Source organism: Vespa velutina, chromosome 25 (assembly GCF_912470025.1).
Source record: "Vespa velutina chromosome 25, iVesVel2.1, whole genome shotgun sequence".
Taxonomy (NCBI): Eukaryota; Metazoa; Arthropoda; class Insecta; order Hymenoptera; family Vespidae; genus Vespa; species Vespa velutina.
Genome location: NC_062212.1, coordinates 978,739 through 998,738, shown reverse-complemented (window position 1 = coordinate 998,738; position 20,000 = coordinate 978,739). Strand labels below are relative to the sequence as shown.

At 30.4% G+C, this 20,000-nt stretch overlaps 5 protein-coding genes across 10 annotated transcripts in view; 4 read left to right on the top strand and 1 right to left on the bottom strand.

Moving 5' to 3' along the window:
- Positions 1-20,000, bottom strand: part of LOC124957397 (protein Fe65 homolog) — a 145,650-nt gene that overhangs the window by 108,475 nt on the left and 17,175 nt on the right. For 5 of the 6 annotated variants that reach the window (XR_007103516.1, XR_007103517.1, XM_047514415.1 and 2 more), the window contains exon 3: positions 3,434-3,492. The exons of the other annotated variant lie outside the window; for it this stretch is intronic. Coding sequence is in view for 1 of the 5 variants with exons in the window: in XM_047514419.1 (XP_047370375.1) it covers positions 3,434-3,476 (43 nt within the window). In the remaining 4 variants the exon portion in view is untranslated. The remainder of the gene's footprint in view (positions 1-3,433; positions 3,493-20,000) is intronic. 6 annotated transcript variants of the gene reach the window in all.
- On the top strand, positions 4,305-6,167 carry LOC124957398 (cytochrome P450 6j1-like). The gene has a single exon (XM_047514421.1). The coding sequence runs from the start codon at positions 4,658-4,660 to the stop codon at positions 6,164-6,166; it is 1,509 nt and encodes a 502-aa protein (XP_047370377.1). The 5' UTR covers positions 4,305-4,657; the 3' UTR covers position 6,167.
- LOC124957400 (cytochrome P450 6a2-like) lies at positions 6,565-10,806 on the top strand. The gene has a single exon (XM_047514424.1). It carries the CDS (start codon positions 8,077-8,079, stop codon positions 9,583-9,585), a length of 1,509 nt encoding a protein of 502 aa, XP_047370380.1. The 5' UTR covers positions 6,565-8,076; the 3' UTR covers positions 9,586-10,806.
- LOC124957399 (cytochrome P450 6a2-like) lies at positions 10,946-14,282 on the top strand. Its single transcript, XM_047514422.1, has one exon. It carries the CDS (start codon positions 12,164-12,166, stop codon positions 13,670-13,672), a length of 1,509 nt encoding a protein of 502 aa, XP_047370378.1. The 5' UTR covers positions 10,946-12,163; the 3' UTR covers positions 13,673-14,282.
- Positions 14,984-20,000, top strand: part of LOC124957199 — a 6,746-nt gene continuing 1,729 nt past the window's right edge. Inside the window, exons 1-3 of the mRNA XM_047514034.1 lie at positions 14,984-17,695; positions 17,751-17,911; positions 19,948-20,000. The exon at positions 19,948-20,000 is cut by the window's right edge and continues 1,729 nt beyond it. Coding sequence (XP_047369990.1) covers positions 16,190-17,695; positions 17,751-17,911; positions 19,948-20,000 — 1,720 coding nt within the window. The 5' untranslated portion in view covers positions 14,984-16,189. The remainder of the gene's footprint in view (positions 17,696-17,750; positions 17,912-19,947) is intronic.

Here is a 20,000-nt window from a genome sequence, read left to right as displayed (position 1 = left end):
CATCCTGTAATACCACTCGGGTTGAACGATGTTCTCAAGCTGTTCGAGGAGCGTCAGGTGGTTTCTAAACCACGATAGAATCGATAGGAACGAGGCTTAATGACAAACGGAGTGGATCGATCTGCCTGTTCACAACGTCCAGAACAACGTCCATCTTGGACGTATTTCTGACGTGTCTATAACCTAGATATTCTATTATCGGTTATCTCTGATAGAAACTTTGGTATCTTCTTCTTTTTTCTTTTTTCCTTTTCTTCTTCTTCTTCTTTTTTTTTTTTTTTTGTTTTTTTAATAATAAAAAGAAAACACAAAGGAAAAATAAAAGTCCGAGAGAATTCATTCCTTTAAATTATCTAATTCGATTGATAACGAGTGAGATAAGGAAAAAATAAAAAAAAAAAAAAAAAAAAAAAAAAGAAAAAGAAAAAAGAAAAAAAAAAAAATAACAAGACGTTCAAAAGAACATTCAAGGTTAGACCAGAGATTGCAGGAAGCTACGAGATTAAAAATGTTTACGATCTAAAAACGAAAATAAAAACAAAAAAAAAAAAAAGAAGAGAAAAAAAAATTAGCCCAAAAAATCTCGAGGAAGGTAAACGTTTGAAAAGTGGAGCTGAGGGGGAGAGAAGGAATAGAAGAAGAGGGTGGAGGGGACGAGCGATCGATCTTTAAAAATCATCTAAGGATTGAACTTTTTTTTCGGCCCACCTTTTGCAACTTTTTGGCCCACCTCCAGCCCACCCTTGGCCCACCAACCCACCGCTACCTGTATTACATTACAAACGAGATCGTTAAGAGTAGTGAGATATTCGTATCACGTTTCGAAGGGTTATATCCTATCAAAGAGTTCGAAGAATTGAAATTCTGTAAAGATGGTGTGTCAATCGATTTTTCAAAAAAGATAAAAATTTCTCGTGGAATTAGTTTCTAATAGATTTAACAAAGTTTAGCTTCTTAGCTCGTATAATCTATAATGAAATACAATCGAATAACGGTGTCCTTATTCGTCTAATAAAATGAAAGATAGAAAGGAAGGTTGGATTATTTTCAGAAATGATTTTATTATATCTAAGAATTTTTCTAAAGTATTATAGATAGATTAGATCTTTAAATAAGATATAATAGAACGAAAATCTAGATCTAAATTGTTATAAAAAATATATTTGTCGTATTGTGTAACAATAATTATGGCAAAAAAAAAAAAGGAAAAAAAAAAGAAGAAGAAGAAAAGAAAAAATTTTAATAACATATTTTATACTTATTGTTTAATTTTTCTAATAATTAAGTCGATTAGATTAAAAATTATTAGTTCAAAGTTTTAATTAATTTTTTAATTAGTTCTTTTGTAATTACTATTATTAATTTTATATTCCAATAAAGAAAAATACATGTGGCACATACAAATTAAATAATAGATTAGAATAGAAAAAAGACAATTAATTTTCATAAACGTTCCTTTTAAAAATATTTACGACTTACGTAACTTAATTTCTAACAAATTAAATGGATTAGATTAGATCCATCGAAAATAGAAAACAAATAAATATAATCATAATAATAATAATAATAATAATAATAATAATAATAATAATAATAATAATAATGATAATAATAATAATAATAATAATCAAAGCATTGAATATAAAAACATTCCTAATATTAATAGATTTTAAATGTTAAATTGATGATAATTATAATCCACGTCGACGTTCGAATTAATCGAATTAATGACGAATCGAAATAAAAAATAATTAAAAATATTCGAATGAAAGTATAAATAAAAATGAAGAATTATGATTGGACGAAAACGGAAAGCGATTTGAATTCTTACGTAACTTTGATTTCTAAATGTTCCAAAAAAAAAAAAAAAAAAAAAAAAGAGAGAAAAAGAATGAGAAGAAAAAAAAAGAAAAGTACATTACTAATTCTAATCGGCCTTCTAATCGTCTTTATGCAAAATGATTTATTAATTGATAATATCTCAGTGCGTTTTCAATGCCTAATCTTCGATAATATCAAAATCGAAGCTAAAGCATGATCGATTGCTTTGCTATGTAGATGCATAATCAGAGACAGAGAGAGAGAGACAGACAGACAGACAGAGAGAGAGAGAGAGAGAGGGAGAGGGAGACTAAGTGAGAGATAGAGTCATGTATCCAAGCTAAACAGCCCATTTACCTAGCACAATAGAGCCGATGTCGCTGAGGGTTCAACTTAATTATCAAAGGCTCCTGGTTCTGGCAGGAAGCAAAAAGGGTGTTATACACGAATAGGAAGAGAGAGAGAGAGAGAGAGAGAGAGGGAGGGAGAAATATATATATGAAACAGACAAAGAGAGAGAAAAAAAGGGAGATATATATGAAACAGAAAGAAAGAGAGAAAAAGACAGAAAGGGAAAAAGAGAGAGAAAGAAAAAGGGAAAAATATGTGAAACAGAGAAAGAGAGAGAGAGAAAGAGAAAGAGAAAAAGAGAGAGAAAAAGGGAAAAATATATGAGAGAGAGAGAGAGAGAGAAAACAGAAAGATATATATATATATATATATACATATGTGCATATGTATAAATAAATAAATAAGTAAATATATATATATATATATATATATATGAATAAATTGTATATAAAGAGAGATAAATATGCATGAAAATGAAAATGAAAAGAAAAGATAAAGAAAGACAGAGAGAAATATATATATAAAATAAAAAAAAGAGATATATATATAGAACTGAGATAATTATGGATCAAATAGATCGTTAAGATAATTATCAATGATTATTACGTGATGATCTTACGTGGTCTTAGATCGTTCATTTACTATCACGCAAATCCGAATACGACGGTCATGCGATTTTTAACGATAGGCTTAATTTATTTCCTTTTTCTTTTCTTTCTCGTTTCTTCTCTCTCTCTCTCTCTCTCTCTCTCTCTCTCGCAAAGAAAAATAAAAAGAATAAAAGAAAAAAAAAAAAAAGAAAAGAAAAAATCGCAAGAATTAAAAGATCTTTACAATTGCGAGATAATTGGAACAAATATTTCGATCGATTGCGAACGATCGATTGCGAACTGCGATTGGTCGATTGTTTACGATGATTGTAACAAATGAAAATCAAGTAAATAAATGAAATTAAAATGGGTGAATAAGATTAATGTGATATTGAAAAAAGGAATAAAAATATAGTTTCAAATTGAAACGAGAAAAAAAAAGAGAGAGAGAGAGAGAGAGAGAGAAGCTGATCGAAATAAATCAAGAATTTTTCTTTATTTTTTTGTTTTCTAAAAAAAGAAATTGTGAAAGAAATTATGAAAAAGAGTGAAATAGTTTTATCAATACGTCGAAAAAGTCTCTCTCTCTCTCTCTCTCTCACACACAGACACACACACACACACTTTGGTTCTTTTAAAAAAATTACTTGCAAAAAATGTGAATGACTCACCGAGGCTTTCATAAAGTTCAGTAGCTCGAAATAACGACTGCATTAGACGAATGATCGGTCTGCAAAATAAAATAAAAAGAAAAAAAAAATATACATACATACATACATACATACATACATACATACATATGATATCATTATTTATTTTCATAAAACAAATAAATAAATAAATAAAGATAACCTTGTTTACATTGATGAGAGAGAGAGAGAGAGAGAGAGAGAGAAAAGAAAAGAAAGATGAATAAAACAATAAAAAATAAATGTAAAAATGTCCCTTATTACGACATTGATAACAATCAACAGTATAACTATCCTTGCAATATTGCATGTCACTACGTCTCTAATCATTCAACTACTTAATTCTATTACATAACACCATGATTAGAGTACTTTATCAATCTCCTCCTCTTCCTCCTCTTCCTACTGTTACTTCTATTCACTACTACTACTACATTATTATTACTACTACTACTACTACTACTACTACTACTACTACTAATATACTAACATACTAATGTTAATATCACTAGTATTTTTCCTGTTGTTAAATGATATAGTAAATGACAATCAAGTTAATTAATACAATTAAAATTGAATAGATCATAGTTGCAAATTTAATATGAAAAACAAGAAGAAAAATAATGATTGTTCTAATCATATAATCTTATCACTCCTCTCTCTCTCTCTCTTTCTTTGTCTCTATATATTCTATTTCACTCTTACACTCCATAAATCTTCATTGTTGAGCTGGATCGTTTAAGAAAAAAAAGAAAAGCTTTATGACGCATCACCCAAAGGTCATTCTTATTTACGACGAATAAGCAACACTGATATATACTGAATATACTGATAATATACAAACAGTGATAATATATACCACTTCTTCACCTATCAGATAAGTATATAATGCACATAATGCATAACATGCAACGATAGTATTAACCATTAGCACTGGGTTACGGTCGAGAAACAGTATCGCGTTAACTCGCAACGTGAAATGATCTCAGCTGCGTGATCTTGACGCCAAATGACAGTGAGTTTAAAGAGTAGAAAAGAAAGAAAAAAAGAAAGGAATAATAATAATAATAATAATAATATATCGAGTGCAATATAATATCTATTTCCTACGATTTCATTTGGATAACGTGTGTAAAAAATTAATTAAAAAAATTAAAAAAAAATTAAAAAAAAAGGAAGAGAAGATCCAATAATAAGAAGCTAATCATGAGCTTGTTACTTTTGGTACTCGTACTATGTGGATTATTGGCATTGTATATTTATTGCCGCAGGATATATAGTTATTGGGATAGACAAGGTATACCAGTGGTACCTTATTCCATACCAATTGTTGGTCACCTATTACCATTGTTATTGTTGCAAAAAAATATCTCACAATTGGTAATAAATTGGTACGAACGTTATAAGAACAATAGTATGGTTGGTTATTACGATGGTATGGTGCCGGGATTGATAGTACGGGATCCTGAATTGGTTAAAACGATCCTACAAACGAATTTCACGAATTTCCATGAAAATGCAATGAAGGTTGATCAGGACGTTGACCCATTGATGGCTAAGAATCCATTTTTTTCGAAAGGCGAGATATGGTTGGTAGGTAGAAAAAGATTGACCTATGCGTTTTCGAGTATGCGATTGAAAATATTATCCGAGACTGTAAGTAAAGTTTGCAAAAAGTTTGACGATTATTTGTCTCGAAAGATTAAAGATGATCAAAGGATCGAATTTGAGACGAAAGATCTATTTGGTAGATTTACAGGAGAAGTTGTCGCCAATGCAGGATACGGCATTGAAGGTTTTTGTTTCGATGATAATTATAATCCACAATCGTTTCATGAGATTGGTAAAAAGATATTCAAGACTACCTGGTTGCACGGTACATTGCAATCAATGATGTTCTTTCTTCCATTTTTAAATAATTATTTAAAAATACGATTAATACCGAAGGACATTGATCATTTCTTTCGAACGATCGTTAAACAAGTCATCGATAAAAGACGAGAAGAGAATGAAAAGCGTAATGATTTTTTTCAATTAATGGTCGATCTTGAAAAAAGTGAGGGTCAAAAGTTCGACGAGGAATCATTATCGGCACATGCATTATCATTCTTCGTCGATGGTTATGAAACATCATCGGCTACCTTGAGCTTCATTTGTTTCGAATTATCGATACATTGTGACATACAAGAAAAACTTAGGAAAGAGATCAAACAAGTATTGGATAAACATCAAGGAGAGATTACTTATGATTCCTTGAAAGAGATGACGTATTTGGAACAAGTTATAAGCGAATCACAAAGAATGCATACCCTATTGGATATAATGGGAAAAATGTGTACCGATAATATCGAATTAAAAGCTAACGATGGATTAACTTGTAAAATTGAACCAGGTACAAAAATAATTATACCGATTAATTCATTACAAAGAGATCCTAAATATTGGATCAATCCGGATGCATTTGATCCAGATCGATGGAACGAACAAAGGAAATCTGAAATTAATAAATATTGCTTTTTACCATTCGGTGAAGGGCCAAGAATTTGTGTTGGCCTTAGGATGGGATTATTACAGGTCAAAGCTTCACTTGTTACTTTATTAATGAAATATAGAATAGAAAGAAATCCAAGAACCTGTTATCCAGTAAAAATTGGCCTTTTGGGTGTATTATCGACCCCTATAGATGGCCTTTGGGTTTATCTGAAACGTCTATAAAGTAAATCCATTGAATTAAAATTAATGACAAAAAAATCTGGAGGCAATCAGGATGCAATCAGGATGACAATTTTTTAATTTCAATTTTATAATCTTTGAATTTACATCGATATATTTAGTTACATTATTATTTCAACTTCGTTAAAAGTGATATTAGAATATAATCGATCTTTATATTGTTTGTTTAATATTGATCAACGATGATATCGATAAGAATAATTTAACAATGATATATTGAAATATTTTTGTGTTTTCTCTTTCGTTTTTATTATTTATTTATTTATTTTTTTTTTTCTTCTTCTTTTTCTCTATCCTTTGTTTTTCTCTTTGTAAGACAAAATTTAGCTCTTTTTTCCTTTCACTTCTTTTCTCTTTTCTTTTTTCTTTTTTTTTTTTTTTCTTTTTTCAACTTATGCAATCGTAATTAATAACGAATTCAAAAAAAATATAAAACAAATAATTTTCTATTTGTTATTAATAATTCAAACGAATTCAAATAATTCAATATATTGAAAATAAAATGGCTTATTATTGGTAATCATCGACTATAACGAATGATTTTATCATTTCGGCGAAGAAAATTAACGAGATTTGCATAATGCAAAATATAATTCTAATTGAATTTAAACGTATTAAACGATTATATAGATTCAGCGATCTGTAAAATTCGAATTGAATTAATTTCCTCCCATGTCAAATATTTCAACGTAACTAACGACATCGATTAATTTAAAATCAATGAGAGACTATTTTCTTGGCCAAAAAAAGATATGAAAAAAAAAGAAAAAAAAAAAAAAAAAAAAAAAAAAAAAATGAAAAAAAAAAGACAACTCACCAAAGCTTTCATAAAATTTTATCAGCTCTCAACGACGATTGCATTAGACGAATTATGGGGCATTGTGAGAGAAAAAAAAAAAAAAAGAAAAGAAAGAAAAAAACCAAAAAAGAAAAAAAAAAAAGAAAAATATATGCATATATACACGCATACATAAACATATGAAAATAATATTTGTTTATAAGAAAATAAATAATAAGCTATAGCAGATATACGATGCGATATAGAAAACAAAAAAACAAGAACGAAAAAACAAAAAAAAAAAAAGATACCTGGATATCCTAATCGAAACATAATGATAAGAACGAAATATAAATATATAATCCAAATTACATCAAATATTAATCTGTCTCTAATTTATTTATTACCCTAATTCCATTACTATCATTATTACAACAACAATTAATACTACTACTATTACTACTACTACTACTACTAATACTCTTATTACTAAACGTTAATGATAATGACAATCGAACAAATTGATATAATTAAAGTTAGATATGTCTTCGTTGAAAACGCCGTATGAAAAACAACAACAAGAAAAAAAAAAAAAAGAAAAAGAAAAAGAAAGAAAACAAAAGTAAAATATAATAAAAAAAATAAAAAAGAAATAATCGCCCCTTATCATTCTATTTAACTCTCTTCCTTCACCCTATCCCTCCTACCCCCCCCCCCCTTACCAACCACACTCCCTCTTTCTCTCTCTTTCTTTCTATCCTCTCTTCATCTTCTTCTTCTTGATCGTCCATTTATGAATCACTGTGATTTTTATACTAACCCCACTTACAAAGGTCACTTTCATTTAGAACAATCAGCATTGAACGAGACTACGACCTCGGTTATCAAACAAACACATAAAGCATGACATAGAAGAACACATTAAATGTCACACTGGTGGTTTAATAGAGGACAGTACCGAGTGAGATTTCAACGCGAGATGATCGTTCCAAAGATTATCTGACGTATACGTGTGAGTCAAAGATTAGTAACGATCTATTGCGATATCGTTCGTGACGACGAATGATTAATAGCAAAAGAAAAAAGAGAAGAAAACAAAAAGGAAACAATAATCATGAGTTTGTTACTTCTCGTACTTGTACTATGCGGAATATTGGCGCTGTACATTTATTACCGAAGGATATATACTTATTGGGATAAACAAGGTATACCAGAGGCACCATATTATTTACCAATCTTTGGTCACTCCTTGCCATTGTTATTATTGCAAAAAAATATGCGCCAATTGGCAGCTAGTTGGTACGATCGTTACAAGAACAACAGTATGGTTGGTTATTACGACGGTGTATTACCAGGATTATTGATAAGGGATCCTGAATTGGTTAAAACCGTACTGTTAACGAATTTCACGAATTTCCCAATGACCTCAATGAGGATCGATAAGAATTTAGATCCTTTGTTAGCCAAGCATCCATTTTTTTTAAAAGGAGAAGAATGGTTGATCAATAGGAAAAGATTGGCCTATGCGTTTTCGAGTATGCGATTGAAAATATTATCAGAGACCGTACGTAAAGTTTGCAAAAAGCTTGACGATTATTTGTATAGAAAGATCAAAGAGAATCAAAGGATCGAATTTGAGACCAAGGATCTATTTGGTAGATTTACCGGCGAGGTTGTCGCCAATGCTGGTTTTGGTATCGAAGGATTTTGTTTCGATGATAATTACAATCCGCAATCGTTTCATGAAATTGGTAAAAAGATATTCGAAGTAAGCTGGATACAAAGTGCTTTGCAATCGACAGCATTCCTCTTGCCGATTATAAACAATTATTTAAAAATACGATTTATACCGAAGGATATAGATCATTTCTTTCGAACGATCGTCAAACAGGTAATAGAAAAGAGACGAGAAGAGACTGAAAAACGTAACGATTTCTTTCAATTAATGGTAGACCTTGAAAAAAGTGAAGGACAAAAGTTCGACGAGGAATCATTGACGAGCCATGCAGTCACGTTCTTCATAGACGGATACGAAACATCATCGGTGACCTTGAGCTTCATTTGTTTTGATCTTTCTGTACACTACGATATACAAGAAAAACTGAGGAAAGAGATCAAAGATGTATTAGGTAAACATCAAGGAGAAATAACTTATGATTCCTTAAAAGAGATGACGTATTTGGATCAAGTGATAAATGAGTCACAAAGAATAAATACATTATTGAATACAATGACTCGTTTATGTACCGATAAGATTCAATTGAAAGGTAACGATGGATTAACTTGCACAGTGGAACCGGGTACAAAGGTTATTATATCGCTTCAATCGTTACAAAAAGATCCAAAATATTGGACCAATCCGGAAGCATTTGATCCAGACCGATGGAACGAAGAAAGGAAAGCCAACATTAACAAATATTGTTTTTTACCATTTGGTGAAGGTCCAAGAATGTGCGTTGGACTTAGGATGGCATTGCTACAGATGAAAGCTGCACTTGTAACCATATTAATGAAATATAGAATCGAACGAAATCCAAGGACTAGTTATCCGGCTAAAATCAGCACTTTTGGGATAATATTGACACCGATCGACGGGCTTTGGGTTTATCTGACACGTCTTTAAAAGTAATTCAAAGCCAGACCGCAGATGAAATTTCCAATTAGCTTGATTGTAGATGAAATTTACAATCCTGACGCAACCAGAACACAATCGACATACAAACGGGACGCAATCAGGATACAGAGTCCAGGCGCAACTTGGATGCAATCAGGATACAACACAGATGCAACCAGATTGCAAGCAGGACACAACTTAGATGCAACCAGAATCCATTCAGGGCACAGTCCAGATGCAACCAGGAGGCAACCGGGATACAATCTTGATGTAACCAGAATGCAATCAGGATACAACTCAGATGCAACCAGGCTGCAAGTAGGACACAATTCAGATGTAACCAGGTTGCGAGCAGGACACAACTTAGATGCAGCCAGAATCCATTCAGGGTACAGATGCAACCAGGATGCAATCTTGATGTAACCAGGATGCAATCAGGACACAATTCAGATCCAACCATGATGCAATCAGGACATAATTCCTGATGCAATCAAGATGCAACCAGTTATATAATTTTTTATCTTGAAGCTTACACTTAGTTATATTCATGTTTATCTTCTAAATAAGGATAATAACGGTGTAAGAATATTTGATAAAGGAGATTTTTGGTTTCTTTCTATTTTCTTGGTTTCTTTCTATTTTCCCTTTTTTCTTTTTTTTTTTTAAGTGAGATCGGCAAAAAGATATTTAAAGCTTCCATTGCGACCCTATTAATGAGATATAAAATAGAAAGAAATTCAAGAATTAAATATTCAATTGATATCGACGTTCTGACTATACTCTCGATGGCTATTGGCGAAATTTGGATTTATCTTAGACATTTTTAAAAATATATATATATATATCCAAATCAAATTTGCAAATGAAGTTTACAAGCAATCCATATGTAATTAGAATGCAACAAAAGGAAATAATCCAGATGCAATTTGATTGCAACCACGACACAATCCAAACCAGTTACAGAATTGTAAACCAGGACAAAATTCAGGCGCAATCAAATCGCAATCAAGATTTTATCCAAACTCGAAGTAATTATAATTTCTCCCTTTTGCTATCATAAGTTATATAATAATCTAGCTTTGTTAATGATATATGAAAAGAGAGGGAGAGAAAAAAAAAAGAAAAGAAAAAAGAAAGTAAACAAGCTTATCTTTACGTAATATAGTTCAACGATGATTATGACGACGATAAAGTAAAATTTTAGCAATGAAAGAAGTTTGTTTTTTTAGATAAGAAATATTTTTTATTTCTAATTTCTCTATCTTTATTTTTTTTTCTTTTTTTGTCTCTTCTTTCATTCTCCGTCATTTCATCAATGATCACGTACGTAAAAAAACCAAAAAAATATAAACATATATATATATATATATATATATATATTTTATGATTTTCAAATAGTTTATGTTTAATTGAATATAGTAATCAAACAAAATGATTATACTGTTATTGCAATAATTCTAATAATTCTAAACGATATATATTTACATGATAATAATTTCTGTTGCAATAATAATAATAATAATAATAATAATAATAATAATACATACATACATACATACATATATACGATCAACTTTTTGATTAGATCAGAATGATTAATAAATTTATTCATTTTCATCTTTCTCCTTCTTCTATAACGTTATCACCAATTCTTTCGTTTTTCATTATTATCATTATCATGAAGGTCAGATATTAGAATAAATATGATTAGTATATAGATTAAGATAAAGATATTCATCATGTTCGATACCAGCTTGTTTTTTCCAATCATTCTTCCAAAAAAAAAAAAAAAAAAAAAAAAAAAAATACTAATAACGATAACAATAGTTTCGTCAATAAATACATTTGTCATATATGAAAACTAATATCTGAATAATAATTATCAATAACGTAATATTAATTTCGTTTTGCATCGAATGGAAAAAAAAAAAAATTACATATATACTTACACGGGACAATTATTTATTTATAACAAAATATATAAACAAATGTAATCTGTATACGATGAAAACAAAAAAAGAAATCGTTTAAACATTCCAGGAAAACATTGATAAGAACAACATTTAAACTTTTCTGAATAATTTCGTTTCTAATTATTCTAATTTCGTTATTATTATAACTTATTCTCGCGTTATGAAAAAAATTAGTTGATAAAATTGAAATTGAGTGTGAATGGAAAAAAAAAAAATACTTCGTATCATTTTTCCTTCCCTTTCCCCGCCCCCATTCCCCCCCACGCACACTCTCTCTCTCGCACTCTCTCTCTCTCACTTTCAATTTATCCTCTTTATTATCTTACTCGTCCACAATTATTTTTAATTTCGCAATGATAATCATAGACATCTAACGAGATTACGTCTTTACTTATCGCAAAAGCATATAATACAAAAACCCAATAATTATCGCTCATATGAATAATATCGAACAGTGAAAAATTGCGACGCGAGAAGATCATTTCATAAATTTGTTCGAAATACAGTGCGCGTCAACATTGAAATACGGACTTTTAAACATTGGTCTTCTTTCGATTTCATTCGGGACACAGTGTATAATTGATTAGGAATAAAACAAAAACAAAAAAAGTATCATGAGTTTGTTAATGCTCGTACTCGCATTATGCGGAATATTGACCTTGTATATTTATTGCCGCAAAATATATAGTTATTGGAATAGACAAGGTATACCAGAGGTACCATATCCCTTACCAATCATTGGTCATTTGTTACCATTATTATTAATGCAAAAAAGTATCCCGCAAATGGTAATGAATTGGTATGATCGTTACAAAAACAACAGTATGGTTGGTTATTACAATGGTACGAAACCGGGATTATTGATAAGAGATCCTGAATTAATTAAGACGATACTGCAAACGAATTTCACGAATTTCCATGAAAACGTAATGAAGATCGACAAAGATATAGATCCATTGTTTGGCAAGAATCCATTTTTTTTAACTGGAGAAGAATGGTTAATCAGTAGGAAAAGATTGACCTATGCATTTTCGAGTATGCGATTGAAAATATTATCAGAGACCGTACGTGAAGTTTGTAAGAAGTTCGACGATTATTTGTATAGAAAGATCAATGAGAATGAAAGGATCGAATTTGAGACCAAGGATCTATCTGGTAGATTTACCGGAGAGGTTGTCGCCAATGCTGGTTTCGGTATCGAAGGATTTTGTTTCGATGATAATTACAATCCGCAATCGTTCCATGAGATAGGTATGAAGGTATTCAAGATAGATAGGTTTCAAAGAGCTTTGCAATCAATAATGTTTTTCCTTCCGTTTCTAAATAATTATTTAAAAATACAATTAATACCAAACGATATAGATCATTTCTTTCGAACGATCGTTAAACAGATAATAGAGCAGAGACGTGAAGAAAAAGAAAAGCGTAATGATTTTTTTCAATTAATGGTCGATCTTGAAAAAAGTGAGGGTCTAAAGTTCGACGAGGAAACATTGTCCATTCATGCAGTATCATTTTTCATCGATGGATACGAAACATCATCGATTACGTTGAGCTTCATTTGTTTTGAATTATCAATACATAATGAAATACAAGAAAAAGTTAGAAATGAGATCAGAGATGTACTGGATAAACATCAAGGAGAGATCACTTATGATTCCTTGAATGAGATGACATATCTGGATCAAGTGATTAACGAATCGCAAAGATTGAATACGTTGTTGGATACAATGGGCAAAATATGTACCGATGGTATTCAATTGAAAGGTGCCGATGGTTTAACATGTACAGTCGAACCAGGAACAAAAATGATTATACCAACTCGTGCGTTACAAAGAGATCCTAAATATTGGAACAATCCGGAAGCATTTGATCCAGATCGATGGAACAAACAAAGGAAATCTGAAATTAATAAATATTGCTTTTTACCGTTCGGTGAAGGACCAAGAATTTGTGTTGGTATTAGAATGGCATTGTTACAGATGAAAGCTGCCATTGTGACCCTATTATTAAAATATAGAATAGAAAGAAATTCAAGAACTTGTTATCCAGTTAAAATCCATAAGTTTGGTGTATTGTCGACACCGATCGACGGGCTTTGGATTTATCTGAGACGTCTTTAAAAGTAATTCAAAGCCAAACCGCAGATGAAATTTCCAATTAGCTTGATGGTAGATGAAATTTACAATCCTGACGCAACCAGAACACAATCCACATACAAACGGGACACAATCAGGATACAGAGTCCAGGCGCAACTTGGATGCAAGCAGGATACAACACAGATGCAACGAGATTGCAAGCAGGACACAACTTAGATGCAACCAGAATCCATTCAGGGCACAGTCCAGATGCAACCAGGAGGCAACCGGGATACAATCTTGATGTAACCAGAATGCAATCAGGATACAACTCAGATGCAACCAGGCTGCAAGTAGGACACAATTCAGATGTAACCAGGTTGCGAGCAGGACACAACTTAGATGCAGCCAGAATCCATTCAGGGTACAGATGCAACCAGGATGCAATCTTGATGTAACCAGGATGCAATCAGGACACAATTCAGATCCAACCAGGATGCAATCAGGACATAATTCCTGATGCAATCAAGATGCAACCAGTTATATAATTTTTTATCTTGAAGCTTACACTTAGTTATATTCATGTTTATCTTCTAAATAAGGATAATAACGGTGTAAGAATATTTGATAAAGGAGATTTTTGGTTTCTTTCTATTTTCTTGGTTTCTTTCTTTTTTCTTTTTTTTTTAAGTGAGATCGGCAAAAAGATATTTAAAGCTTCCATTGCGACCCTATTAATGAGATATAAAATAGAAAGAAATTCAAGAATTAAATATTCAATTGATATCGACGTTCTGACTATACTCTCGATGCCTATTGGATAAATTTGGATATATCTTAGACATTTTTAAATATATATATATATATATGTCCAAACCAAATTTACAAATGAAGTTTACAAGCAATCCATATGTAATTAGAATGCAACAAAAGGAAATAATCCGGATGCAATCTGATTGCAAGCACGACACAATCCAAACGTAATCAAAATTGTAAACCAGGACAAAATTCAGGTGCAATCAAATCGCAATCAAGATTTTATCCGAACTCGAAGTCATTATAATTTCACCCTTTTGCTATCATAAGTTATATAATAATCTAGCTTTGTTATTGATATATGAAAAGAGAGGGAGAGAAAAAAAAAGAAAAGAAAAAAGAAAGTAAACAAGCTTATCTTTACCTAATATAGTTCAACGATGATTATGACGACGATAAAGTAATATTTTAGCAATGAGAGAAGTTTGTCTTTTAGATAAGAAATATTTTTCATTTCTAATTTCTCTATCTTTATTTTTTTTTCTTTTTTTTCTCTTCTTTCATTCTCCGTCATTTCATCAATGATCACGTACGTAAGAAATCCAAAAAAAAATAAACTTATATATATATATATATACATATATATATATATTTTATAATGTTCAAATAGTTTATGTTTAATTGAACATCATAATCAAACAAAATAATTATACTATTATCGGCATAATTTTAATAATTCTAAACGAAATTTTTGTTTTAAATTTTGTTTCCGAATATCACAGAGAACAATGAAAGGTTTTCATTGGACGAAGAAAATTATCGAAATTTGCGGAATACAAAATCCAATTCTAATCTAATTTAACGAATCTTATTAACGAAATATATTCAACGATTAATAAAACTAAAAATCGAATTAATTTCATTCCATATCTATTATTTCAATCTAACGATTATCGATTAATTCCAGATTTAAACAAAATCAAGAAGAGATTTTCTTCTTCGCCAAAAAGAAAATAAAAAAAGAAAAAATATAATAACAATGATAACAATAGTTTCGTCAAAAAATACATTTTTCAAATATGAAAACCAATATCTGAATAACAATTATCAATAACGTAATATTAATTTCGTTTTGCATCGAATGGAAAAAAAAAATACATATATACTTACAGGGGATAATTATTATTTATAACAAAATATATAAACAAATGTAATCTGTATACGATGAAAACAAAAAAAAATCGTTTAAACATTCCAGGAGAACATTGATAAGAACAACATTTAAACTTTTCTGAATAACTTCGTTTCTAATTTTTCTAATTTTGTTATTATTATAACTTATTCTCGCGTTATGAAAAAAATTAGCGGATAAAATTGAAATTGGATGTGAAGAGAAAAAAAAAAAGAAATACCCCATATCATTTTCCCTGACCTTTCCACCCACCTCCCCACAACGCTATCACTCTCTCTCTCTCTCTCTCACGCCCTTTCTATTTATCCTCTTTATTATCTTACTGGACCAAAATTATTTTTTACTTCAATATGATAAAAATAGATATCGAATAAGACTACGTCTTTACTTATCGCAAAAATATAAAATACAAAAACCCAATAATTATGGCACATATGAATAATATCGAACAGTAGAGAGCAAAATTGCGACGCGAGAAGATCATTTCATAAATTTGCTCGAAATACAGTGCGCATGAACATTGAAATACAGATTTTTAAACATTGGTCTTCTTTCGATTTCATTCGGGACACAGTGTATAATTGATTAGAAATAAAACAAAAAAAAAAGAATCATGAGTTTGTTAATGCTCGTACTCGCATTATGCGGAATATTGACCTTGTATATTTATTGCCGTAAAATATACAGTTATTGGAATAGACAAGGTATACCAGAGGTACCATATCCCTTACCAATCATTGGTCACCTGTTACCATTATTATTATTGCAAAAAAGTATCCCGCAAATGGTAATGAATTGGTATGATCGTTACAAAAACAAAAGTATGGTTGGTTATTACGATGGTACGGTACCGGGATTATTGATAAGAGATCCTGAATTGATTAAGATGATACTGCAAACGAATTTCACGAATTTCCATGAAAACGCAATGAAGGTCGACAAACATATAGATCCATTGATCGCCAAGAATCCATTTTTTTTAGAAAAAGAAGAATGGTTGATCAATAGGAAACGATTAACCTATGCGTTTTCGAGTATGCGATTGAAAATATTATCAGAGACCATACGTAAAGTTTGTAAGAAGTTCGATGATTATTTGTATAAAAAGATCCAAAATGATCAAAGGATCGAATTCGAGACAAAAGATCTATTCAGTAGATTTACTGGTGAAGTTGTCGCCAATGCAGGATACGGCATTGAAGGTTTTTGTTTCGATGATAATTATAATCCACAATCGTTCCATGAGATGGGTAAGAAGCTATTCAGGACAGGTTGGCTTCAAAGTGCTTTGCAATCATTAATATTTTTCGTTCCATTTCTAAATAATTATTTAAAAATACGATTAATACCGAAGGACATTGATCATTACTTTCGAACGATGGTTAAACAGATAATAGAGCAGAGACGTGAAGAAAAAGAAAAGCGAAATGATTTTTTTCAATTAATGATCGATCTTGCAAAAAGTAATCATCAAAAGTTCGACGAGGAATCATTGTCGGCAAATGCATTAACGTTCTTCGTCGATGGTTACGAAACATCATCGATTACATTGAGCTTCATTTGTTTCGAATTATCAATACATTGCAACATACAAGAGAAACTTAGGAAAGAGATCAAACAAGTATTGGATAAACATCAAGGAGAGATTACTTATGATTCTTTGAAAGAGATGACGTATCTGGATCAAGTGATTAACGAATCGCAAAGATTGAATACGGTGTTGGATGTAATGGGCAAAATGTGTACCGATGGTATTCAAATGAAAGGTAACGATGGTTTAACATGTACAGTCGAACCAGGAACAAAAATGATTATACCAGTTCGTGCGTTACAAAGAGATCCTAAATATTGGATCAATCCGGAAGCATTTGATCCAGATCGATGGAACGAACAAAGGAAATCTGAAATTAATAAATATTGCTTTTTACCGTTCGGTGAAGGACCAAGAATTTGTGTTGGTCTTAGAATGGCATTGTTACAGATCAAAGCCGCCATTGCGATCCTATTAATGAAATATAAAATAGAAAGAAATTCAAGAACCTGTTATCCAGTTAAAATCGATAATTTTGGTATATTGTCGACATCGATCGACGGTCTTTGGGTTTATCTGAGACGTCTTTAAAAGTAATTCAGAGCCAAACCGCAGATGAAATTTCCAATTAGCTTGATTGTAGATGAAATTTACAATCCTGACGCAACCAGAACACAATCGACATACAAACGGGACACAATCAGGATACAGAGTCCAGATGCAACCTGAATGCAAGCAGGACACAATTCAGATGCAACCAGAATCCATTCAGGGCACAGTCCAGATGCAACCAGGATGCAACCAGTAATATAATTTTTTACCTTGAAGCTTATACTTATTAGTTATATTCATTTTTATCTTTTAAATAGGGATAATAAGGGTCCCAGAATATTTGATAAAGAAGAGTTTTGATTTCTTTCTATTTTTTCTTTTTTCTTTTTTCTTTTTTTTTTAAACCATGAAATCGGTAAAAAGATATTCAAAGCTGCCATTGCGACCCTATTAATGTGAGATATAAAATAGAAAAAAATTCAAGAATTAAATATTCAATTGATATCGACGTTTTGACTATACTCTCGATGCCTATTGGTGGACTTTGGATTTATCTTAGACGTCTTTAAAAAAAAAAAATATATATATATATATATGTGTATATCCAAATCAAATTTGCAAATAAAATTTACAAGCAATCCATATGTAATCATAATGCAACAAAAAGAAATAATCCAGATGCAATTTGATTGCAACCACGAAACAATCCAAACCAGTTACAGAATTGTAAACCAGGACAAAATTCAGGCGCAATCAAATCGCAATCAAGATTTTATCCAAACTCGAAGTCATTATAATTTCACCCTTTTGCTATCATAAGTTATATAATAATCTAGCTTTGTTATTGATATATGAAAAGAGAGGGAGAGAAAAAAAAAGAAAAGAAAAAAGAAAGTAAACAAGCTTATCTTTACCTAATATAGTTCAACGATGATTATGACGACGATAAAGTAATATTTTAGCAATGAGAGAAGTTTGTCTTTTAGATAAGAAATATTTTTCATTTCTAATTTCTCTATCTTTATTTTTTTTTCTTTTTTTTCTCTTCTTTCATTCTCCGTCATTTCATCAATGATCACGTACGTAAGAAATCCAAAAAAATATAAACATATATATATATATATACATATATATATATATATTTTATAATGTTCAAATAGTTTATGTTTAATTGAACATCATAATCAAACAAAATAATTATACTATTATCGGAATAATTTTAATAATTCTAAACGAAATTTTTGTTTTAAATTTTGTTTCCGAGTATCACAGAGAACAATGAAAGGTTTTCATTGGACGAAGAAAATTATCGAAATTTGCGGAATACAAAATCCAATTCTAATCTAATTTAACGAATCTTATTAACGAAATATATTCAACGATTAATAAAACTAAAAATCGAATTAATTTCATTCCATATCTATTATTTCAATCTAACGATTATCGATTAATTCCAGATTTAAACAAAATCAAGAAGAGATTTTCTTCTTCGCCAAAAAGAAAATAAAAAAAGAAAAAAAATAATAACGATAACAATAGTTTCGTCAATAAATACATTTGTCATATATGAAAACCAATATCTGAATAACAATTATCAATAACGTAATATTAATTTCGTTTTGCATCGAATTGAAAAAAAAAAAAAATACATATATACTTACACGGGACAATTATTTATTTATAACAAAATATATAAACAAATGTAATCTGTATACGATGAAAACAAAAAAAATCGTTTAAACATTCCAGGAAAACATTGATAAGAACAACATTTAAACTTTTCTGAATAACTTCGTTTCTAATCTTTCTATTCTTCAATTTCATGATTATTATACCTTATTTTCGCGTTATGAAAAAAATCAGTTGTAAAAATTCAAATTGGATGTAAAAAGAAAAAAAAAATAAACACCCCATATAATTTTCCCTTCCCTTTCCTCCCCCCTCCTCCTCTCTCTCACTCTCTCTCTCTCTCACTTTTTCTCTCTCTCTCTCTCTTTCTATTTATCCTCTTTATTATCTTACTCATCCACAATTATTTTTTATTTCGCAATGATAAACATAGATATCGAATGAGACTACGTCTTTACTTATCGCAAAAATATAAAATACAAGAACGCAATACACATCGCTCATATGAATAATATCGAACAGTGCAAAGTAAAATTGCGACGCGAGAAGATCATTTCATAAATTTGCTCGAAATACAGTGCGCATGAACATTGAAATACGGATTTTTAAACATTGGTCTTCTTTCGACTTCATTCGGGACACAGTGTATAATTGATTAGAAATAAAACAAAAAAAAAAAGAATCATGAGTTTGTTAATGCTCGTACTCGCAT

What these genes read in the sequence shown, in the direction of transcription:
- LOC124957398 (XM_047514421.1), top strand. Translation starts at nt 4,658, where the DNA reads ATGAGCTTGTTACTTTTGGTACTCGTACTATGTGGATTATTGGCATTG.
- LOC124957400 (XM_047514424.1), top strand. Translation starts at nt 8,077, where the DNA reads ATGAGTTTGTTACTTCTCGTACTTGTACTATGCGGAATATTGGCGCTG.
- LOC124957399 (XM_047514422.1), top strand. Translation starts at nt 12,164, where the DNA reads ATGAGTTTGTTAATGCTCGTACTCGCATTATGCGGAATATTGACCTTG.